This window comes from Syngnathus scovelli, chromosome 2 (assembly GCF_024217435.2).
Source record: "Syngnathus scovelli strain Florida chromosome 2, RoL_Ssco_1.2, whole genome shotgun sequence".
NCBI lineage: Eukaryota > Metazoa > Chordata > Actinopteri > Syngnathiformes > Syngnathidae > Syngnathus > Syngnathus scovelli.
Window position 1 is genome coordinate 5,221,656 of NC_090848.1, and position 19,924 is coordinate 5,241,579.

At 42.5% G+C, this 19,924-nt stretch overlaps 1 protein-coding gene across 1 annotated transcript in view; it reads right to left on the reverse strand.

The window, feature by feature from the left end:
- Positions 1 to 739: 739 nt before the first annotated feature.
- LOC125987752 (interleukin-1 receptor accessory protein-like 1) overlaps positions 740 to 19,924 on the reverse strand; it is a 98,116-nt gene continuing 78,931 nt past the window's right edge. Inside the window, exons 11-13 of the mRNA XM_049752176.2 lie at positions 18,266 to 18,436; positions 16,590 to 16,634; positions 740 to 4,556 (exon numbers count right to left, since the gene is read on the reverse strand). Of these exons, the coding sequence (XP_049608133.1) occupies positions 3,829 to 4,556; positions 16,590 to 16,634; positions 18,266 to 18,436 (944 nt within the window). The 3' untranslated portion in view covers positions 740 to 3,828. The remainder of the gene's footprint in view (positions 4,557 to 16,589; positions 16,635 to 18,265; positions 18,437 to 19,924) is intronic.

The window sequence follows — 19,924 nt, forward strand, 5'->3', positions numbered from 1 at the left end:
AAAAAAAAAAAAAAATCTAAGCATATATAGAAAATCCACTATCCTATCCCAACAATAAAGGGTTTAAAGCATGAAGTTTTTTTCCCCCAGTTTGAAGGGCACTCACAATAAAATTGAAGGATGGCATTAAACTGCTGGACAAGAAGCCAACATTAAGTGGAAGAGAACATTTTAAATTTTTCACCTCATCAAAATCAAGACACTCACAATTGAATTGCATGTCTCAGATTTGTCCTTTTTTTTGTTTTATAATATTTATATGAGATTATTTTCACATTTGGAATTTTCCACATTTTCATCTGGGGTATGACCCCCCCCCACCCCCCCCCATTTTACCCTGCATATTGAATGTTCATCTGTCTCTGTGTGTGTCAGTCTGTCTGTGGAAGTGTGTGTGTGTTTGTGTTTTTAAGAATTTTGGGAGTTTGACAAAAATAAATTAAAACAAAAGTTCAATTAAAAAATACTGCCTTTTGCCCATCCTTGATATGGTGTGCTGTAATACTCTCCCTGCAAATTTCCACAATTATTAACCACACTCATGAAGAAAATTGTTGCAGCATAGTAGGTAAAAATAACGTGGGGACTTTTAATTCCACGTGTTCCTTAAATAGGTTGTCTTTAACATGAGACTATTCGAGTTAGTATGTAATTGTTGTAGTTTTAAAGTTATTGCACGTTTCCATACTTGGGGTAAAAAAATGACCATAAGCATCACACACGCACATGTGACTCAGACTGTGACTTCAAATGTATTTTATTAATATCATTATCTCTCTTCATGTACATTACAGATACATGATAGAAAATAATCCAGAAACAGGAGACCATTATCTCTCTATTGTAGTGAAAGTGCCCGCAATTAATTCTGTGCTATATATTTTTTACTCATCATCATCATCATCATCACAGCCATTGTCCCCACAAATATTCACCGTAATATAAAAATGGGAGTCCACTTAAAACATATGTATATTGGTGCAATGGGACTTTAAAGCGCCTCCTGAACAACGACTGTGTTGTTGTGATGCCCTTGGGGAAATATTATGGCTCGATTGTCGAAAACTTAATCTTTGTATTTTTACAATGTGGAGGCACGCACGCACGCACACACACAAACACACTCACACACACGCACACACACACGCCGTTAATTCCGGCTTTAAACATTTTACTCCTAAAAAGTCAGACACGGGTGCTTTCAGATGCTCTTGAATCGTAGTTTAACAAGAAACAGTCAAGTCAAGTCAAATCAAGTCAAGTCAAGAGTGTTTAAGTTTGTACATTACTGGTCTAATAAGTTAGTGAGCATTTCGTTTAGTCGACAAACCAGTAACAAGCCTTGGGAGTGAAAGAAACATTTGATGTGGTCATTTCCTTTTAATTTCATATACTTTCGTCTGTTCTAGTGCTTCATAATTGCGTTTAAAAAATAAACATACTCCAGAATGAATCCTCTCAAATCTCATGACTTTAACTTCAAGGTCCCTTGAAATCAATAGGCATAGTAAAAAAAAAGTATTTGAGTCTTATTTTTTGACATCCTTAGCTCTATGTCCCATGGATTTTTTTTCATTCTTAATAATTAATATTACCAGAACATTTTTGATCATTCTACACCTTCAGTTTTGTGGAAACAGTTTGCGTAAGGCCCCTTGTATTCTGGTATGTCTGTTGCCTAGTGCTTAAATCTCAACCCATCAATTCATTTCCACAGATTCATTCCTAAATCTTATAAATATATGTTATATTCGCAAAAGCGGAACACACTCAACATTTTGTTCCATCACCACATCCTGTAGGTGTATTTATTCATTATGGCGACACCTCCTGTGCTCGAGTCTACTAGTTTCATTTACGCTCATGTTGCTATGGGTAATAAGAAAGAAAAGTTGCAGTCATAACACAAGTGCATTCCCACTTTTCCACACAGAAAACATCTACAGAGAACACACAACATCATCCTGAGTTTGGAGGCCAAAGCCCTAAAGTTTGCACTACTGTAATAAGTGACATCTGTCCTGCTGGCGAAATGGAATGGTGCCCAGACAGCAGAGCAGTCATATGATGGCTTAGCCCTGGTCCGACTGGAGGAACCACATGAAGCAAATGCTTTGCGTGATGATGTGGCTTCTCCTTTCCTCCGTCTCTCGAGATGCTGCCACAGTGTCACAACTGGCCTTTTTAATGATGGAAATGTACATATTGTGCAAACGTCTTGGGCCTTCACTAGCTTTGTTGTTCTAATGGCCTTCTTCAAAAGTCGTGACACTTTTCTGATGGGTAATACATGGGGCCATTATTTTTTTGGGGGTGAGAATCTGGACAAAAGTGCAGATACAACATTCTATTTTCAATGTTTGAATCAATACAGTGCCCTGATTGCCTCCAGCAATTATAAATGAATGACTTTTGTTTGGCACTGGCAGAACTATGCCCACTTTTGAGGGACATTGGCTCCTAAAACAACACATGATGTGGCCCAAGACTTTTGAACAGTAATAAGCTTTTTTTTTGTTTGTTTTTTTATAAAAGACAGTGAATAACCCATCAGAGGGGGCGAGCTATACCCACTGCATTACAAAACTCTGCTCTACTCTTAAAGTCCTTCTGTCACACAATTACAAAAATAGACTCTTTTCATAAAATAAAACACAATTAAACTTTTCTGTGATAGAATCATTTGTTAGGGTAAATAAGTATGTTGTTATCTCAAAGAAAACAGCAATGTAAGGCGATAGCACCGTATTTCTCAGGTACCACTGCCATCCATTATTGGGATTGGTGACTCCTGAGTTTGTGTCCTTTTCAGTGGTTGGAACAGCTGAGACTTTGCTCCCGGAGTTCCATCCCACCACCGTTAATCACCCCCCTCCCCCCGCTATTATCGATGTGTGATGCATTTCACAAGCTTCAGAAAACAAACAAACACAAAAAGTCCCAAACGGTGACACAGAATATCATTAAAAAAGAAATGCTACAAAGAAATACAAACACTATGTACATGACCCTGTATTTCAGCATTTTCCCAGCCATATTAACCGGTGTTGGCTTAAGTTACATGATGGTTTTTACAGGCATAGCGCAAAACACTTGCTCTTTTTTTTTTTTTTTTATTGTTGTTCAGTGTGACAAAATCCGTGCATCATTTGTTCTTTCCCCTTCCAGTTGGTAACTGGAAGTCAAAAGCAAAAAGAGTGCCTGATTATTTTCATATTGCTGGCGTTGGGCCAAAACCTTGTATACCTCCAATAGTCATTTTTCAGCAAACGGCAAACATGGCTTGTTTGTTCACCCATTAACACTGCACTATCAAAGAGGGCAAATGGATGAAAATAGAGACATAAGGCCCAATACGTACATTACCGCAATTTATTGTGAATCATAATGGCAAAATTGAAATCTGGCATATTTTCGTCTAGTTTTTTTTTTTTGAATTGTTTTATATTGTGTGTTCAATGCTGCCAACTCTGCATCCATTGCAGTCTGGTCATCCTGGAAGGACAATCCTCCCATCTGCGGTCCCTTCTCAAGGTTTTGTCATTTTCCCCCAGTTAGGGTTTATGAGTTTTCCCTTGCCCTCCTTGGAGTTAACATCAGGGGATGTCGAGAATAATTGTCAATTGTGGCCATGTGAAGCCCTTTAAGACATGTTTGTGATTAATTAATGTTAGGAAAAAAACTGAACAAAAACATCAATGACACAATTTTTTTTTGTATTTTGATTTTGAAAATGGAAAGAACAAATGGCACACAAATTGCAAAAACCAATCCAACCCTGTCTCCTGGATTAGTATACCCCGTGTTGCAATGAGGGATGGGTGTGTGTCACCAGATGACGCTTGATATACTAGTCTCTCGGGGCAGAAGCGGCAGCAAGGCATTGTTTCCGTGTCCTTCCTCTAAACTCTGTTGCCGCGGCGACTTGGACTGCGGTCGCTGTCCATTCAGGAGTGTCATGGGGATGTTGCAGTATGTATGTTGATTTCGGCCAGACGACAGGTGTGGAAGAGTTCCCCCTGGTGGCAGCTCATAGTCATAACCGCGGTAGTAATGTTTCTGTCTCATCTGGGTGTGGTACGAGTTGTGAAAGTTGGAGCGAAAGTCCGGGTGCGCCGTTGCCATGGCGGTGGAGGTGGCAGCTGCCATGGACATCGCCGATACTGCCTGGAGCTCGCCAAAGGGACCTTGCTCACTCACATCCAGTACTTGCTCGCGTGAGATGCTCAGGGGCTCAGTGCGCTTGAAGGGCATCTCGAAGATCAGCTGCTTCCAGAACTTGGAGTCCAGCTTGTTGCTGGGCGAGCCGCGCCATTTGATGACTGTCAACGTTTTAATGGTGTGTTTGAGGGCCTCTACTTCCTGGTAATTCATGATGCCACGCAGCTCAGCACACTCGATGAGAATGACCTTGATCTCGCCCGTCACCAGCATATTGCGCAGACGAGTCTCCAGCTCAAAGATGCTCCACCCCCTCCGCACCACATAGCTGGGCGTCAAAACGATGATGAGGCGCTTGCTCTGGTCCACACAGCGGGCAACATCCTCGATGTAAGCTACAATCACACACAACAAAACACACACAATCACTTTCTGTCAGCCAGAGCTGCTTTGGAAATACTATTTGCATGATTCATTTTTTTGCTGGCATGCTAACTACCTGAGCTGCTTTCATTTTAAATGAGCTTTTGGGAACGTGGATTAAAAACCTTTTGTTCACATCCAGTTTGAAGGGATTGTTACACAGAATTACACATCCAAAACAAGCACAGGGCTGAGGGGCTCAATTGCTTGCCTGACAATAAACCTAAAACACTAAGACGAGTTCGCCAACAGGGACACCTCTATCTAAAAACATAATGCATGTAAAGTCTGGTTCATCTTGGAACAATAAACCCTTGTATAATTTGCATTTTTATGTTGTAAGATGTGATCCAGTATAGCTGCATCAGCCATTAAGTGACATGTCGGCAGTGTGACAGTTACACAGAATTTAATGAGCTTAACAGATAAAACAAACACGGCACAGCAAAAGGACAACATCCATTGTTTTCTTCTAGGAAGGTATTAGAGGAAGACAAGCTTAAGGCCATTGGTATCAAACTCAAGGCCCAGGGGCCAAATCTGGCCCGCCATGTCATTCTATATGGCCCGCAAGATCAAATCATGTCAACTCCCATCAAAAAATCTGTACCATTACTTTTCATTTGCATGTGTAATAAATAATATTGTTGAGATTTTGTAAGAAATTTTCAACCCTTTTTTCAGTAAGTTGAACAATAATTAAAGAAAATATTCAATCAGATTTCAAAACTAGTAATCCATCTCTTTGTTGTGTATATGGTTTTTTTTTAGGCCTTTACAGATGCATGGTCGACAGTGTTTCTTGGTATCAACTTGCAAGGTTCTGATTTACTGGGTAAGTCAGAAACATTCCAGGATTGTTATCACAAAAGACCGATTTTACATCCAAACTACTAACATTAGCCCTTCCAATAAATAAATAAATAAATGAATGAATAAATAAATAAATAAATAAATAAATAAATAAATAAATAAATAAATAAATAAATAGACAGACAGACAGACAGACACACACGTGAGATCAGTATCTCTCAGTGTTTCCCAAGCACACTGGTGTGCCGTGAGAGAAGTTCAGCTGCGCCGTGGGAAATTGTCCAACATTAAATACCGAGCGCATTGTAAACAGTATCGCCAAACCACAGGTCAGTTTGCTAATCGTGCATGCGTGGCAAATCGGAGAAGCTTGAGATTTCATGTTGTGGCATCGGCACATACTCAGTTTATGTGTGTGTTGCTGTTAATGTTGGCTCGTGAGTGAACAATCCGTTCAAAAGAACGATTTCTTTTCAGTAATTAAAGTGATTCGTTCTTTCTCAGCTCCCTTGAAAGAACTGGAATGCACATAACTAGTACAAAAGAGTGCAGACGGCCAAGGGGTACCAGATTGAAATAGCTGACTGGTCAGTGACATGGGCTCTGGATTGGTAAGATCCTGGTTCAATCCCAGGTGTGAGCATGTACTACCTAAATGTGCTTTCAGATCTTTTGAGTGAACCAATTCTAAAGATTCAGCTCACTTGAAAGAACTGGAATGCACATAACTAGTACAAAAGAGTGCAGACGGCCAAGGGGTACCAGATTAAAATAGCTGACTGGTTAGTGACATGGGCTCTGGATTGGCAAGAGCCTGGTTCGATCCCAGGTGTGAGCATACACTACCTAAAGGTGCTTTCAAATCTTTTGAGTGAACCGATTCTAAAGACTCATCTCATTGGAAATTGGAATGCACATAACTAGTACAAAAGAGTGCAGACGGCCAAGGGGTTCCAGATCAAAATAGCTGACTGGTTAGTGACATGGGCTCTGGATTGGTAAGAGCCTGGTTCGATCCCAGGTGTGAGCGTATACTACCTAAATGTGCTTTCAGATTTTTTGAGTGAACCGATTCTAAAGATTCAACTCAATTGAAAGAACTAGAATGCACATAACTAGTACAAAAGAGTGCAGACGGCCAAGGGGTACCAGATTGAAATAGCTGACTGGTTACTGACATGGGCTCTGGATTGGTAAGAGCCTGGTTCGATCCCAGGTGTGAGTGTATACTACCTAAATGTGCTTTCAGATCTTTTGAGTGAACCGATTCTAAAGATTCAGCTTAATTCGAAGAACTGGAATGCACATAACTAGTACAAAAGAGTGCAGACGGCCAAGAGCTACCAGATTGAAATAGCTGACTGGTTAGTGACATGGGCTCTGTATTGGTAAGAGCCTGGTTCGATCCCAGGTGTGAGCATATACTACCTAAATGTGCTTTCAGATCTTTTGAGTGAACCGATTCTAAAGATTCAGCTCATTTAAAAGAACTGGAATGCACATAACTAGTACAAAAGAGTGCAGACGGCCAAGGGCTACCATGTTGAAATAGCTCACTGGTTAGTGACATGGGCTCTGGATTGGTAAGAGCCTGGTTCGATCCCAGGTGTGAGCATGTATCCAAATGTGCTTTTAGAATTGCAACCTCGCTTTGCATGCGTCCGCATATGCAAACAAATGAAAGTATTTACGTGTAAATACATAAGGTGGCCCCACCCCAAGTTGGCGGAGCAAACCAATGGAACACGCCCACTACCTAGGGGCCAGGGAGAAGTCCAATCGTGTAGGGGGCGGGGCGAAGAGAGTTAGGGTTTTAAAGCTAAGGTTAGGGTTTCAAAGTGAGGTAGGCGAAGGTTTAGGGTTTCAAAGTAGGGTTTGGGGTTAGGGTTTCAAAGTAGGGTTGAGGGTTAAGGTTAGGGTTAGTGTTAGGGTTTCAAAGTAGGGTTTAGGGGTTAGGGTTGGGTTAGGGTTTCAAAGTAGGGTGAGGGTTTAGGGTTAGAGTTTGGGGTTAGGGTTAGGGTTGGGTTAGGGTTTCAAAGTAGGGTTAGGGTTAAGGTTTGGGGTTAGGGTTAAGGTTAGGGTTTGGGGTTAGGGTTTCAAAGAATGGTTAGGGTTTGGGGTTAGGGTTGGGTTAGGGTTAAGGTTTCAAAGTAGGGTTAGGGTTTGGGTTGGGGTTTAGTGTTTCAAAGTAGGGTTAGGGTTTAGGGTTAGGGTTTCTAAGTAGGGTTAGGGGTTAGGGTTAGAGTTAGGGTTTGGGTTAGGGCTTCAAAGTAGGGTTAGGGTTTAGGGGTTGGAGTTAGGGTTGGGTTAGGGTTTCAAAGTAGGGTGAGGGTTTAGGGTTAGAGTTTGGGGTTAGGGTTGGGTTAGGGTTTCAAAGTAGGGTTAGGGTTTAGGGTAAGGGTTAGGGTTAAGGTTTGGGGTTAGGGTTAAGGTTAGGGTTTGGGGTTAGGGTTTCAAAGTAGGGTTAGGGTTTAGGGTTTGGGGTTAGGGTAAGGGTTAGGGGTTAGGGTTAAGGTTGGGGTAGGGTTAAGGTTTCAAAGTAGGGTTAGGGTTTGGGTTAGGGTTGGGTTAGGGTTTCAAAGTAGGGTTAGGGTTTAGGGTTAGGGTTTCTAAGTAGGGTTAGGGGTTAGGGTTAGAGTTAGGGTTTGGGTTAGGGCTTCAAAGTAGGGTTAGGGTTTAGGGGTTGGGGTTAGGGTTGGGTTAGGGTTTCAAAGTAGGGTGAGGGTTTAGGGTTAGAGTTTGGGGTTAGGGTTGGGTTAGGGTTTCAAAGTAGGGTTAGGGTTTAGGGTAAAGGTTAGGGTTTAGGGTTAGGGTTAAGGTTTGGGGTTAGGGTTAAGGTTAGGGTTTGGGGTTAGGGTTGCAAAGTAGGGTTAGGGTTTGGGTTAGGGGTTGGGGTTAGGGTAAGAGTTAGGGTTTGGGGTTAGGGTTGGGTTAGGGTTAAGGTTTCAAAGTAGGGTTAGGGTTTGGGTTAGGGTTGGGGTTAGGGTTAAGGGTTTCAAAGTAGGGTTAGGGTTTAGGGTTAGGGTTTCTTAGTAGGGTTAGGGGTCAGGGTTTAGGGTTAGAGTTAGGGTTTCAAAGTAGGGTTAGGGTTTAGGGTTAGGGTTTCTAAGTAGGGTTAGGGGTTAGGGTTAGGGTTAGAGTTAGAGTTAGAGTTAGGGTTTGGGTTTGGGTTTAGGGGTTGGGGTTAGGGTTGGGTTAGGGTTTCAAAGTAGGGTGAGGGTTTAGGGTTAGAGTTTGGGGTTAGGGTTGGGTTAGGGTTTCAAAGTAGGGGGAGGGTTTAGGGTTAGAGTTTGGGGTTAGGGTTGGGTTAGGGTTTCAAAGTAGTTTTAGGGTTTAGGGTAAGGGTTAGGGTTTAGGGTTAGGGTTAAGGTTTGGGGTTAGGGTTAAGGTTAGGGGTTAGGGTATCAAAGTAGGGTTAGGGTTTGGGTTAGGGGTTAGGGTTTGGGGTTAGGGTTCGGTTAGGGTTAAGGTTTCAAAGTAGGGTTAGGGTTTGGGTTAGGGTTGGGGTTAGGGTTAAGGGTTTCAAAGTAGGGTTAGGGTTTAGGGTTAGGGTTTCTAAGTAGGGTTAGAGGTTAGGGTTTAGGGTTAGAATTAGGGTTTAGGTTAGCGTTAGGGCTTCAAAATATGGTAAGGGTTAGGGTTTAGGGTTAGGGTTAAGCACTTCACTGGTTTCTTTTATATCAAACAAATTGTTTTAGGTTATTCACCTGACATGTTTCGGCGGTTACTTCCGCCTTCATCAGAGTGTCACAGATGTGATAGTGACACGTCTTTATCAGCTGATGGATGAAGGCGTGGCTCACCTGTCAAATCTGCTGTCCATTCACCTCTCCAGAATGCTGTTCCAGGTTGTAGAGAGCATATAGGCTCCCTCATCCCTGTTGATGGTTCTCGGGCCCCGCTTGCGGATCTCAATGGCCTCCCTGATCCAACGCTGATGTTTATTTTCTTCAGTGCGGATGACTCTGACCTTTTCCCAGTCCATGATGTGGTTTTCTCTTTTACAGTGATCGGTTATGGCTGACTTGTAGTGCTCCTGTTCTGCTTGTAGTTTTATTGCTCCTGTTTGTCTTGTTGCCGTCTCCTTCTCACACTCCTTCTTGTGTTCTATTTTTCTTGTGATGAAGTTCCTCCCTGTCTCTCCAATGTATGATTTATTGCATGATTTGCATGGAATTTCGTATATGGAATTGCATTTGTTTTCCGGGTTGACTTTGTCTTTTGGGTGGACCAGTATTTGACGGAGTGTTGTATGTGGTTTGATAGGTGTGGTTATGTTGTGTTTATTCATGGCTCTTTTGATGCGTTCCGTAATTCCTCTCACATACGGCAAAATCACCATTCTGCTGGGTTCTTGTTTCCGTGTTTGTTTCTTTCTTTTCCCCTGTGTTTTGTATCCTTTGTTTTTTACCTGTTCTGCACCTTTGGTTATTGCCCATTGTGGATGCTGTCGTTTTTTAAGTGCATGTTGTATGTATTGTTCTTCCTGTGCTACGTCCTCCGGATCCGTGATTATTGTTGTGCGTTCGTATAGTGTTCTGACAACTGACAGTTTATGTATAGTGGGATGTTCTGATGTCCAGAGGAGGTGTGGGTTTTCTGTGTACTTTTATTTTTATGTCTCCGTTGTCTGTATGGTGTATGTTGATGTCTAGAAAGGCTATGGCTTGGTCTGTTTCTTCTTCATGGGTGAATTTAATGTTACCGGTGGTGTCTATGGTGTTGAGATGGTCTGTGAGGTGTTGTGTATGTCCTGTTTTTGTTTTTTCTAGAATGTCATCGACGTAGCGTCTCCATAGCGTGGGTTTGTATGTGTCCGGCGCTGTTAAGAGTGCCTTTTGTTCCAGATCTTCCATAAAAAAATTGCACATGATGGCAGAAAGAGGGTCTCCCATGGGGAATCCCTCTTTTTGCCTGTAAATTGTGTTTCTGTATTGAAAGTATGTGGAGGTGGCGATGAAGTGAAGTAGTTGGGTGATGTCTTGTGCTGTTAGGTTTGTGCGTTTCTTAAGTGTCCTGTCTGCTGATAGTCTGTCATGTACTATGTGTATGGTGGCATGTGTGGGTGTTTTTGTGAAGAGTGAAATGACGTCGTGTGATATGAGCATTTCATCTTTCTGTACCTTTACGTGTGTGAGTTCTGTAGCGAGTTGTTTCGAGTTTTTGCAGTGTCGATCCGTGAGTCCTAGTAGTGGTTTTATTATTTCTGTGAGTGCTTTTGAAAGGTTGTATGTGACTGACACTATGCTGTCTACGATGGGGCGGAGAGGTGTACCTGGTTTATGAATTTTTGGTGTGCCATAAATTCTGGGGATGATGTTTGCTGTGGGTATTATGTGATTGTATGACTGTTTGTTTATTTTATTTTCAATGAGTAGTGGTTTGAGTAATGCTTTGAGTTTGTTTTTATTGTCTTCTGTTGGGTCTTTTTGTACTACTTCGTAAGTGTCATCCTGTAGTAACTGTTGCATTGATTCTTCGTAAGTGTCCATAATTACTGTTGTTCTACCTTTGTCCGCTGGGAGGATCGTAATGTCTTTATTTTTTGCTAGTGTGATCATTGCGTTTCCTTCCTGTTTTGTAATGTTACTGGGTGGTGATTTGGCCGTTTTTAAAATACCTGCAACTTCATTGCGTAGTGGTGCTTTTTGTCCTGGATTGTGTATTTTTTTGCATGCTAACTCCGTGGCTAAAATGAAATCATCGACGGGTATGTTTTTGGGTGTGATTGTGTAGTTGAGTCCTTTTGCTAGTATGCTGCGTTCTGCCTGGGTGAGTTTGTGGCGTGACATATTGTGAATCCATTTATCGTTCATATGTGTGTCGTCCGGTTGTGCCTTCTTTTGTCCAATTTCCCGATGTGTCGCTTTTTTGTGGCAGCGAATTCCTGTTCGTGTATATTATCTAAATGTCCGTGTAGTGTTGTTTCTGTGTTGTTGTCCAGGGCATACCGGTGTTTGAATTGTTCCGTCAGCCGCTGTAGTTCATCGTTGATGTTGTTGAGTTTGTTGGTTGTGCAGCGTATCCGTTCTTTGACCAGAGTCATCCGCACTCTTCTGATAATCCTTTCCGCATTCCTGGTCGGGATTGAGTTCTTGATTGTCAGGCTGGCCGGCGTACCTCTTCGTCTCGGCAGCGTAGATTGAACCTCAGGTGGTTCCTGTAGCGGGCTCGTTTTTTCGTCAGTTTTTCGAGGAGGCAAAATTCCTTGACGCAGTTCTCTCCATAACTTCTTCGTAATAATTGTACTAAGTTCATTTTGTTTTTCCTTATTTAATCACTTCACTGGTTTCTTTTATATCAAACAAATTGTTTTAGGTTATACGAACGCACAACAATAATCACGGATCCGGAGGACGTAGCACAGGAAGAACAATACATACAACAGGCACTTAAAAAATGTCAGTATCCACAATGGGCAATAACCAAAGGTGCAGAACAGGTAAAAAACAAAGGATACAAAACACAGGGGAAAAGAAAGAAACAAACACGGAAACAAGAACCCAGCGGAATGGTGATTTTGCCGTATGTGAGAGGAATTACGGAACGCATCAAAAGAGCCATGAATAAACACAACATAACCACACCTATCAAACCACATACAACACTCCGTCAAATACTGGTCCACCCAAAAGACAAAGTCAACCCGGAAAACAAATGCAATTCCATATACGAAATTCCATGCAAATCATGCAATAAATCATACATTGGAGAGACAGGGAGGAACTTCATCACAAGAAAAATAGAACACAAGAAGGAGTGTGAGAAGGAGACGGCAACAAGACAAACAAGAGAAATAAAACTACAAGCAGAACAGGAGCACTACAAGTCAGCCATAACCGATCACTGTAAAAGAGAAAACCACATCATGTACTGGGAAAAGGCCAGAGTCTTCCGCACTGAAGAAAATAAACATCAGCGTTGGATCAGGGAGGCCATTGAGATCCGCAAGCGGGAACCGAGAACCATCAACAGGGATGAGGGAGCCTATATGCTCTCTACAACCTGGAACAGCATTCTGGAGAGGTGAATGGACAGCAGAGGGCGTGGCTCACCTGTCAAATCTGACAGGTGAGTCACGCCTTCATCCATCAGCTGATAAAGACGCGTCACTATCACATCTGTGACACTCTGATGAAGGCGGAAGAAACCGCCGAAACATGTCAGGTGAATAACCTAAAACAATTTGTTTGATATAAAAGAAACCAGTGAAGTGCTTAACCCTAACCCTAAACCCTAACCCTTACCCTATTTTGAAGCCCTAACCCTAACCTAAACCCTAACTCTAACCCTAAACCCTAACCTCTAACCCTACTTAGAAACCCTAACCCTAAACCCTAACCCTACTTTGAAACCCTTAACCCTAACCCCAACCCTAACCCAAACCCTAACCCTACTTTGAAACCTTAACCCTAACCCAACCCTAACCCCAAACCCTTACCCTAACCCCAAACCCTAACCCCTAACCCAAACCCTACTTTGAAACCCTAACCCCAAACCCTAACCTTAACCCTAACCCCAAACCTTAACCCTAACCCTAAACCGTAACCCTTACCCTAAACCCTAACCCTACTTTGAAACCCTAACCCAACCCTAACCCCAACCTCTAACCCTAAACCCTCACCCTACTTTGAAACCCTAACCCAACCCTAACCCCAACCCCTAAACCCTAACCCTAACCCAAACCCTAACTCTAACCCTAACCCCTAACCCTACTTAGAAACCCTAACCCTTAACCCTAACCCTACTTTGAAACCTTAACCCTAACCCAACCCTAACCCCAAACCCTAACCCTTACCCAAACCCTAAACCTACTTTCAAACCCTAACCCTAACCCCAAACTTTAACCTTAACCCTAACCCCAAACTTTAACCTTAACCCTAACCCTAAACCCTAACCCTTACCCTAAACCTACTTTGAAACCCTAACCCAACCCTAACCCTAACCCCAAACTCTAACCCTAAACCCTCACCCTACTTTGAAACCCTAACCCAACCCTAACCCCAACCCCTAAACCCAAATCCTAACTCTAACCCCAACCCTACTTAGAAACCCTAACCCTTAACCCTAACCCTACTTTGAAACCTTAACCCTAACCCAACCCTAACCCTAACCCCAAACCCTAACCCTTACCCAAACCCCAAACCCCAAACCCTAAACTGTAACCCTACTTTCAAACCCTAACCCTAACCCCAAATTCTAACCTTAACCCCAACCCCAAACCTTAACCCTAACCCTAAACCCTAACCCTTACCCTAAACCCTAACCCTACTTTGAAACCCTAACCCAACCCTAACCCTAACCCCAAACTCTAACCCTAAACCCTCACCCTAGTTTGAAACCCTAACCCAACCCTAACCCCAACCCCTAAACCCTAGCCCTACTTTGAAGCCCTAACCCTAACCCAAACCCTAACTCTAACCCTAACCCTACTTAGAAACCCTAACCCTAAACCCTAACCCTACTTTGAAACCCTAAACCCTAACCCCAACCCTAACCCAAACCCTAACCGTACTTTGAAACCTTAACCCAACCCTAACCCTAACCCCAAACCCTAACCCTTACCCTAACCCTAAACCCTAACACTATTTTGAAACCCTAACCCCAAACCCTAACCTTAACCCTAACCCCAAACCTTAACCCTAACCCTAAACCCTAAACCCTAACCCTTACCCTACTTTGAAACCCTAACCCAACCCTAACCCTAACCCCAAACTCTAACCCTAAACCCTCACCCTACTTTGAAAGCCTAACCCAACCCTAACCCCAAACCCTTACCCTAACCCCAAACCCTAACCCCTAACCCAAACCCTACTTTGAAACCCTAACCCCAAACCCTAACCTTAACCCTAACCCCAAACCTTAACCCTAACCCTAACCCTAAACCCTAACCCTTACCCTAAACCCTAACCCTACTTTGAAACCCTAACCCAACCCTAACCCCAAACTCTAACCCTAAACCCTCACCCTACTTTGAAACCCTAACCCAACCCTAACCCCAACCCCTAAACCCTAACCCTAACCCAAACCCTAACTCTAACCCTAACCCCTAACCCTACTTAGAAACCCTAACCCTTAACCCTAACCCTACTTTTAAACCTTAACCCTAACCCAAACCCTAACTCTAACCCTAACCCCTAACCCTACTTAGAAACCCTAACCCTAAACCCTAACCCTACTTTGAAACCTTAACCCTAACCCAACCCTAACCCCAAACCCTAACCCTTACCCTAACCCTAAACCCTAACCCTAACCCCAAACCCTAACCTTAACCCTAACCCCAACCCTAAACCCTAACCCTTACCCTACTTTGAAACCCTAACCCAACCCTAACCCCAAACTCTAACCCTAAACCCTCACCCTACTTTGAAACCCTAACCCAACCCTAACCCTACTTTGAAACCCTACCACTAACACTAACCCTAACCTTAACCCCAAACCCTACTTTGAAAGCCTAAACCTAACCCTTCGCCTACCCTACTTTGAAACCCTAACCTTAGCTTTAAACCTTACTTTGAAACCCTAACTCTCTTCGCCCCGCCCCCTATGCGATTGGACTTTTCCCTGGCCCCTAGGTAGTGGGCGTGTTCCATTGGTTTGCTCAGCCAACTTGGGGTGGGGCCACCTTATGTATTTACATGTAAATACTTTCATTTGTTTGCATATGCAGACGCATGCAAAGCGAGGTTGCAATTCTAAAAGCACATTTCGATACATGCTCACACCTGGGATCGAACCAGGCTCTTACCAGTCCAGAGCCCATGTCACTAACGAGTGAGCTATTTCAACACGGTAGCCCTTGGCTGTCTGCACTCTTTTGTACTAGTTATGTGCATTCTAGTTCTTTATATTGAGCTGAATCTTTAGAATCGGTTCACTCAAAAGATTTGAAAGCACATGTAGGTAGTACATGCTCACACCTGGGATCGAACCAGGCTCTTACCAATCCAGAGCCCATGTCACTAACCACTCAGCTATTTTGATCTGGTACCCATTGGCCGTCTGCACTCTTTTGTACTAGTTATGTGCATTCCAGTTTCTAATTAGCTGAATCTTTAGAATCGGTTCACTCAAAAGATCTGAAAGCACATTTAGGTAGTACATGCTCACACCTGGGATCGAACCAGGCTCTTACCAATCCAGAGCCCATGTCTCTAACCAGTCAGCTATTTTGATCTGGTACCCCTTGGCCGTCTGCACTCTTTTGTACTAGTTATGTGCATTCCAGTTTCTAATAAGCTGAATCTTTAGAATCGGTTCACTCAAAAGATTTGAAAGCACATTTAGGGAGTACATGCTCACACCTGGGATCGAACCAGGCTCTTACCAATCTAGAGCCCATGTCTCTAACCAGTCAGCTATTTTGATCTGGTACCCCTTGGCCGTCTGCACTCTTTTGTACTAGTTATGTGCATTCCAGTTATTTAAAATGAGCTGAATCTTTAGAATCGGTTCACTCAAAAGATATGAAAGCACATCTAGGTAGTACATGCTCACACCTGGGATCGAACCAGGCTCTTACCAATCTAGAGCCCATGTCACTAACCAGTCAGCTATTTTGATCTGGTACTCCTTGGCCGTCTGCACTCTTTTGTACTAGTTATGTGCATTCCAGTTCTTTAAAATGAGCTGAATCTTTAGAATCGGTTCACTCAAAAGATCCGAAAGCACATTTTGGTAGTACATGCTCACACCTGGGATCGAACCAGGCTCTTACCAATCCAGAGCCCATGTCACTAACCAGTCAGCTATTTTGATCTGGTACCCGTTGGCCGTCTGCACTCTTTTGTACTAGTTATGTGCATTCCAGTTATTGAAAATGAGCTGAATCTTTAGAATCGGTTCACTCAAAAGATCTGAAAGCACATTTAGGTAGTACATGCTCACACCTGGGATCGAACCAGGCTCTTACCAATCCAGAGTCCATTTCTCTAACCAGTCAGCTATTTCTATCTGGTACCCCTTGGCCGTTTGCACTCTTTTATACTAGTTATGTGCATTCCAAATTGAAATTGAAGTGCAATGGAACAAAATGGAGTAAAGCAAGTGAGTTCTCTCAAAATGGACCCAGGGGACCAAGTTGATTGCACCAAAACAGTCTCAGTGAAAAAAGTTGGATTAGTTTTTATTGTGCATGTACTTGATGTACATACGTGATCTTCCTGTGTTGACCCCCAAGAGAAAAAAAGTACCTCTAAGTAGTCTGGTGTCATCCTGGAAATGATCACTGGTGAAACCTAAACATAAATATTCAACATTGAAAGGGCAATGAATAGATTTGCAGTCAACACAAAGAACTCCGTGAATGTAGGGATGATTTCTGCCCGCAACCGATGGTATGGCATTAAACTGTTCCATTCTGATTCAATATGGGATGCGTAGCATAGAAAAGCAGAGGAGTGTGAAGTATGTTAGCATACCGAAAATAATCTGGTGTACACGTTACTTATCTCAAGTGATTCCAGTAATTACAGCAATTCTGAGGATGAAGCGCGAGGAGTGTCGTCAACATGGCGAGTTTGAAAAGTGAAGAGGATCTAATTGAAACTGAAGAAAAATGGAGCTCTGCTGTAAATAGTCGTAAATCGTGACAAATTATGTTGCCTTTATTAAGATATAAAATTGCCTATACTAGCCGTTTAAACCTAAAATATACCACAGAGTATTATCTCCAAATGCTTTAATGTCAATTCAAAGTCGTCTTACATTAGCTAGTATAACAGATGACAGATAATATTTTTCTAAAAACAAACAAACCATAAAATGAACCCAGAGAGCAGATATATGCAGCAACCTCTCTCTCAAAACGTCCTCTCCCTCAAAATGTCCTCTCCTAAACTTAGCTCCATATTTACAAATAAAAATGAGATGAATCGTTTCAGTCTCATCACTAAGAAGCCACAAAAGGTCGCTAAAGCCATGTCTAATAAAAAAAAAAAAAAATGGTTTCATATTAAGACAGCACAGAGGCATATTTTCTATGAATTTTATTCATAGAAAATATGTATTAGTGGATAGGTTCTGGAAAAATATCAGCAAATGGGTAAAATTCCCCAATAGCCGCGGGAATACTGTAATGGTATTTTTGTAATGAGTATAAATCCAACGCTGCACAACTCAAAGTAAGCAAACTCCTTGCATTTATATGCCATTTTTCCCATATTAGGGCCACGTCATACTGAAGACATATTCAGAGTCAGAATTTCTGGCCTTGGAACTAGCAAAATTAGTGATGGTGTTGCACGTGCAACAACAGAAGTATGCAAGTGTAATGATGATGCCATCCAAGTCTTCGGTCGACATGATGCGGTCATCAGAAATGAGCTGGAAATGGAGGTGGTGCCATGTGAGGTCTTCAGGGTCGGGCATGGACTGATGAGGGTCGTCCGGAGAAAGATTTCACAGCATGCACATGCACCAAGAGCTTGTGTATTGCGCAGCATGCTGTAAGTAAGATGTGGCTCGGGACCATGGACGGGATCAGTTGAGTTGCGGCTTCGTGCTACTTGCGTTGCTATGCTAAAATTTTTAATATACTCTCATACAATTTGGAGTTTAAGCAAATGCCTTGGTAAAGAATGTCGCTCTGAAATCAGGAGGAAAAAAACAAAAACACTATTTTATACGTATCTCCTATATAGCTACTTTTTGGGAGACTTTTCAAATTAACAATTAAATGTATGTTTGAATCCCTTTGAATCCAGGAGCCCTCCATGGTCTCAACCCATTTGTGCTCATGTCTGACAGAACACTTTACTGGGACAACTTTTGATACGCCACAGCATCAAAAGAGCACGCCACGACACCAGTGTGCAGACATCAGCATGCCACACAACACGTGACGCAACGTGACAGAGGGAGAGCTTACTTCCTGTGGGGATCAAGTCCCTGTCTGGAATGAAGAGTTTATACCCATAATGCTTCTCCAGCACGTCAGGCAGGATCTCCAGGGCAAAGCGCTCCTCCTCTCGTGTTTCCTGACTCCACTGGTCGGGGTCTACTTTTGTGTAGGACAGGTAGGCGTCGTAATCTTTGTTATCTGTAGGCGCATATGCACATAGAAATCGGTCAGGGACTTTTGTCATACATCTCTCCCTACATCACTGAAAAATACAAGCTCCATAAACACAAAAAACACCCTTCGAAAACAAGCACACACCTGATCATTAGATCATTCCAAATCGTTTTATTTTTGCGTTCAAAATGATTATATTAAACTTTTACGCCAATAATATATTGAAATATAAACAAATAAGCTGCTGATAGCCTGACTCGAGCATACTTGATCATCAGTTATGGTGGGATGGTGTTTGGACTGAACAGGACTTAATAATCTTCATGTGGGGAAAAAGCTGACTTTAATTCTGTCATAGCTTCACTGTGTTGTGTAACTGTAGTTCTTGATAGCGGGTAATGCTCTGGTAACACGTATCCTCGCTAAGAGGCTTCCACTGAGTAGCAGCAATTTTACACCAGCTTTCTGAAGGCGTTGTGTTGGACGTTTATTAATGAGGCTCATTTGCATAGAGGTGAGCAATTTCAACACCAGTGACCTCATTTAAATAGACGCAAATTCTATCAGCACACCGAGACGCATTCTGCCTGACATTGTTGTTCGTCACGCATTTCAACATTGCCGCATGTTTTGTGGATGAGATGCTATCTGGTTGCTCCATTTTTACATGTGAGTGCCCTGCAAAAGTGACGCAACCCTTGAGTGAATTTGGGCCTAAAACTTGAATTTTAAACATGGCATTCCTAAACTGGTGCATTTGACTCTTCAAGCTTCTTCCATTGCTACTTGCTGGGGTGGAGACAAACCAATGAAAATCCAACCGCTATTCTTTCATTCTGACATTTAAGAACAAGTTAGCTTTACAATTACAAATAGTGTATATGTCAGTTTTAAGTATCTGCTACATAACAACTGTGCATCTTCAGGAGTTGACGCTGTTGAGGAACTATATAGGACACAGTGCAGTGTTGGCGTATTAGAGATGGATAAGTTCAGGCGTGTGGGGGTGCTGTATATGCAAGCGCATTCAGAGCCTGCGGTTACGGATTGAACTGCTGAACTTGTAGCGCGGAGCGCCAGCTGAGGCGAAGGCGTAATATGTGCTGTCTTTTTTTTTTTTTTTTTTTTACATTGATTATACAAGTCTATGAAACTGGAGCAAGTCAAAGTGAACATTCAGACTGTAACCAGTTAGGTTAATTTTTTGCAACTGCAATTTACAGACATAATTATGACAGCGTGGTTGTGCACAAAGGGGCACTTACTTCTCGGCTTTTCACCCTTTTTCTAAACCCATGCCCTGCTATTGCTGCTCTGTTTCTTACACAAGTGAGAAATGTCAGAGCTGAAAAAAGTATCACGTGCTGGGAGCAAAGGGCAAAAACACAGCAGAGCTGTGCTTGATCAAATCAATGTTGGCATTGAAGATAATGCGTTGAAGCTGACGGACGCTCTAGAGAGCAACAACAATCAAAGTTTGCGCTGAGAAATAGTTTGGATGCAATGAGGACA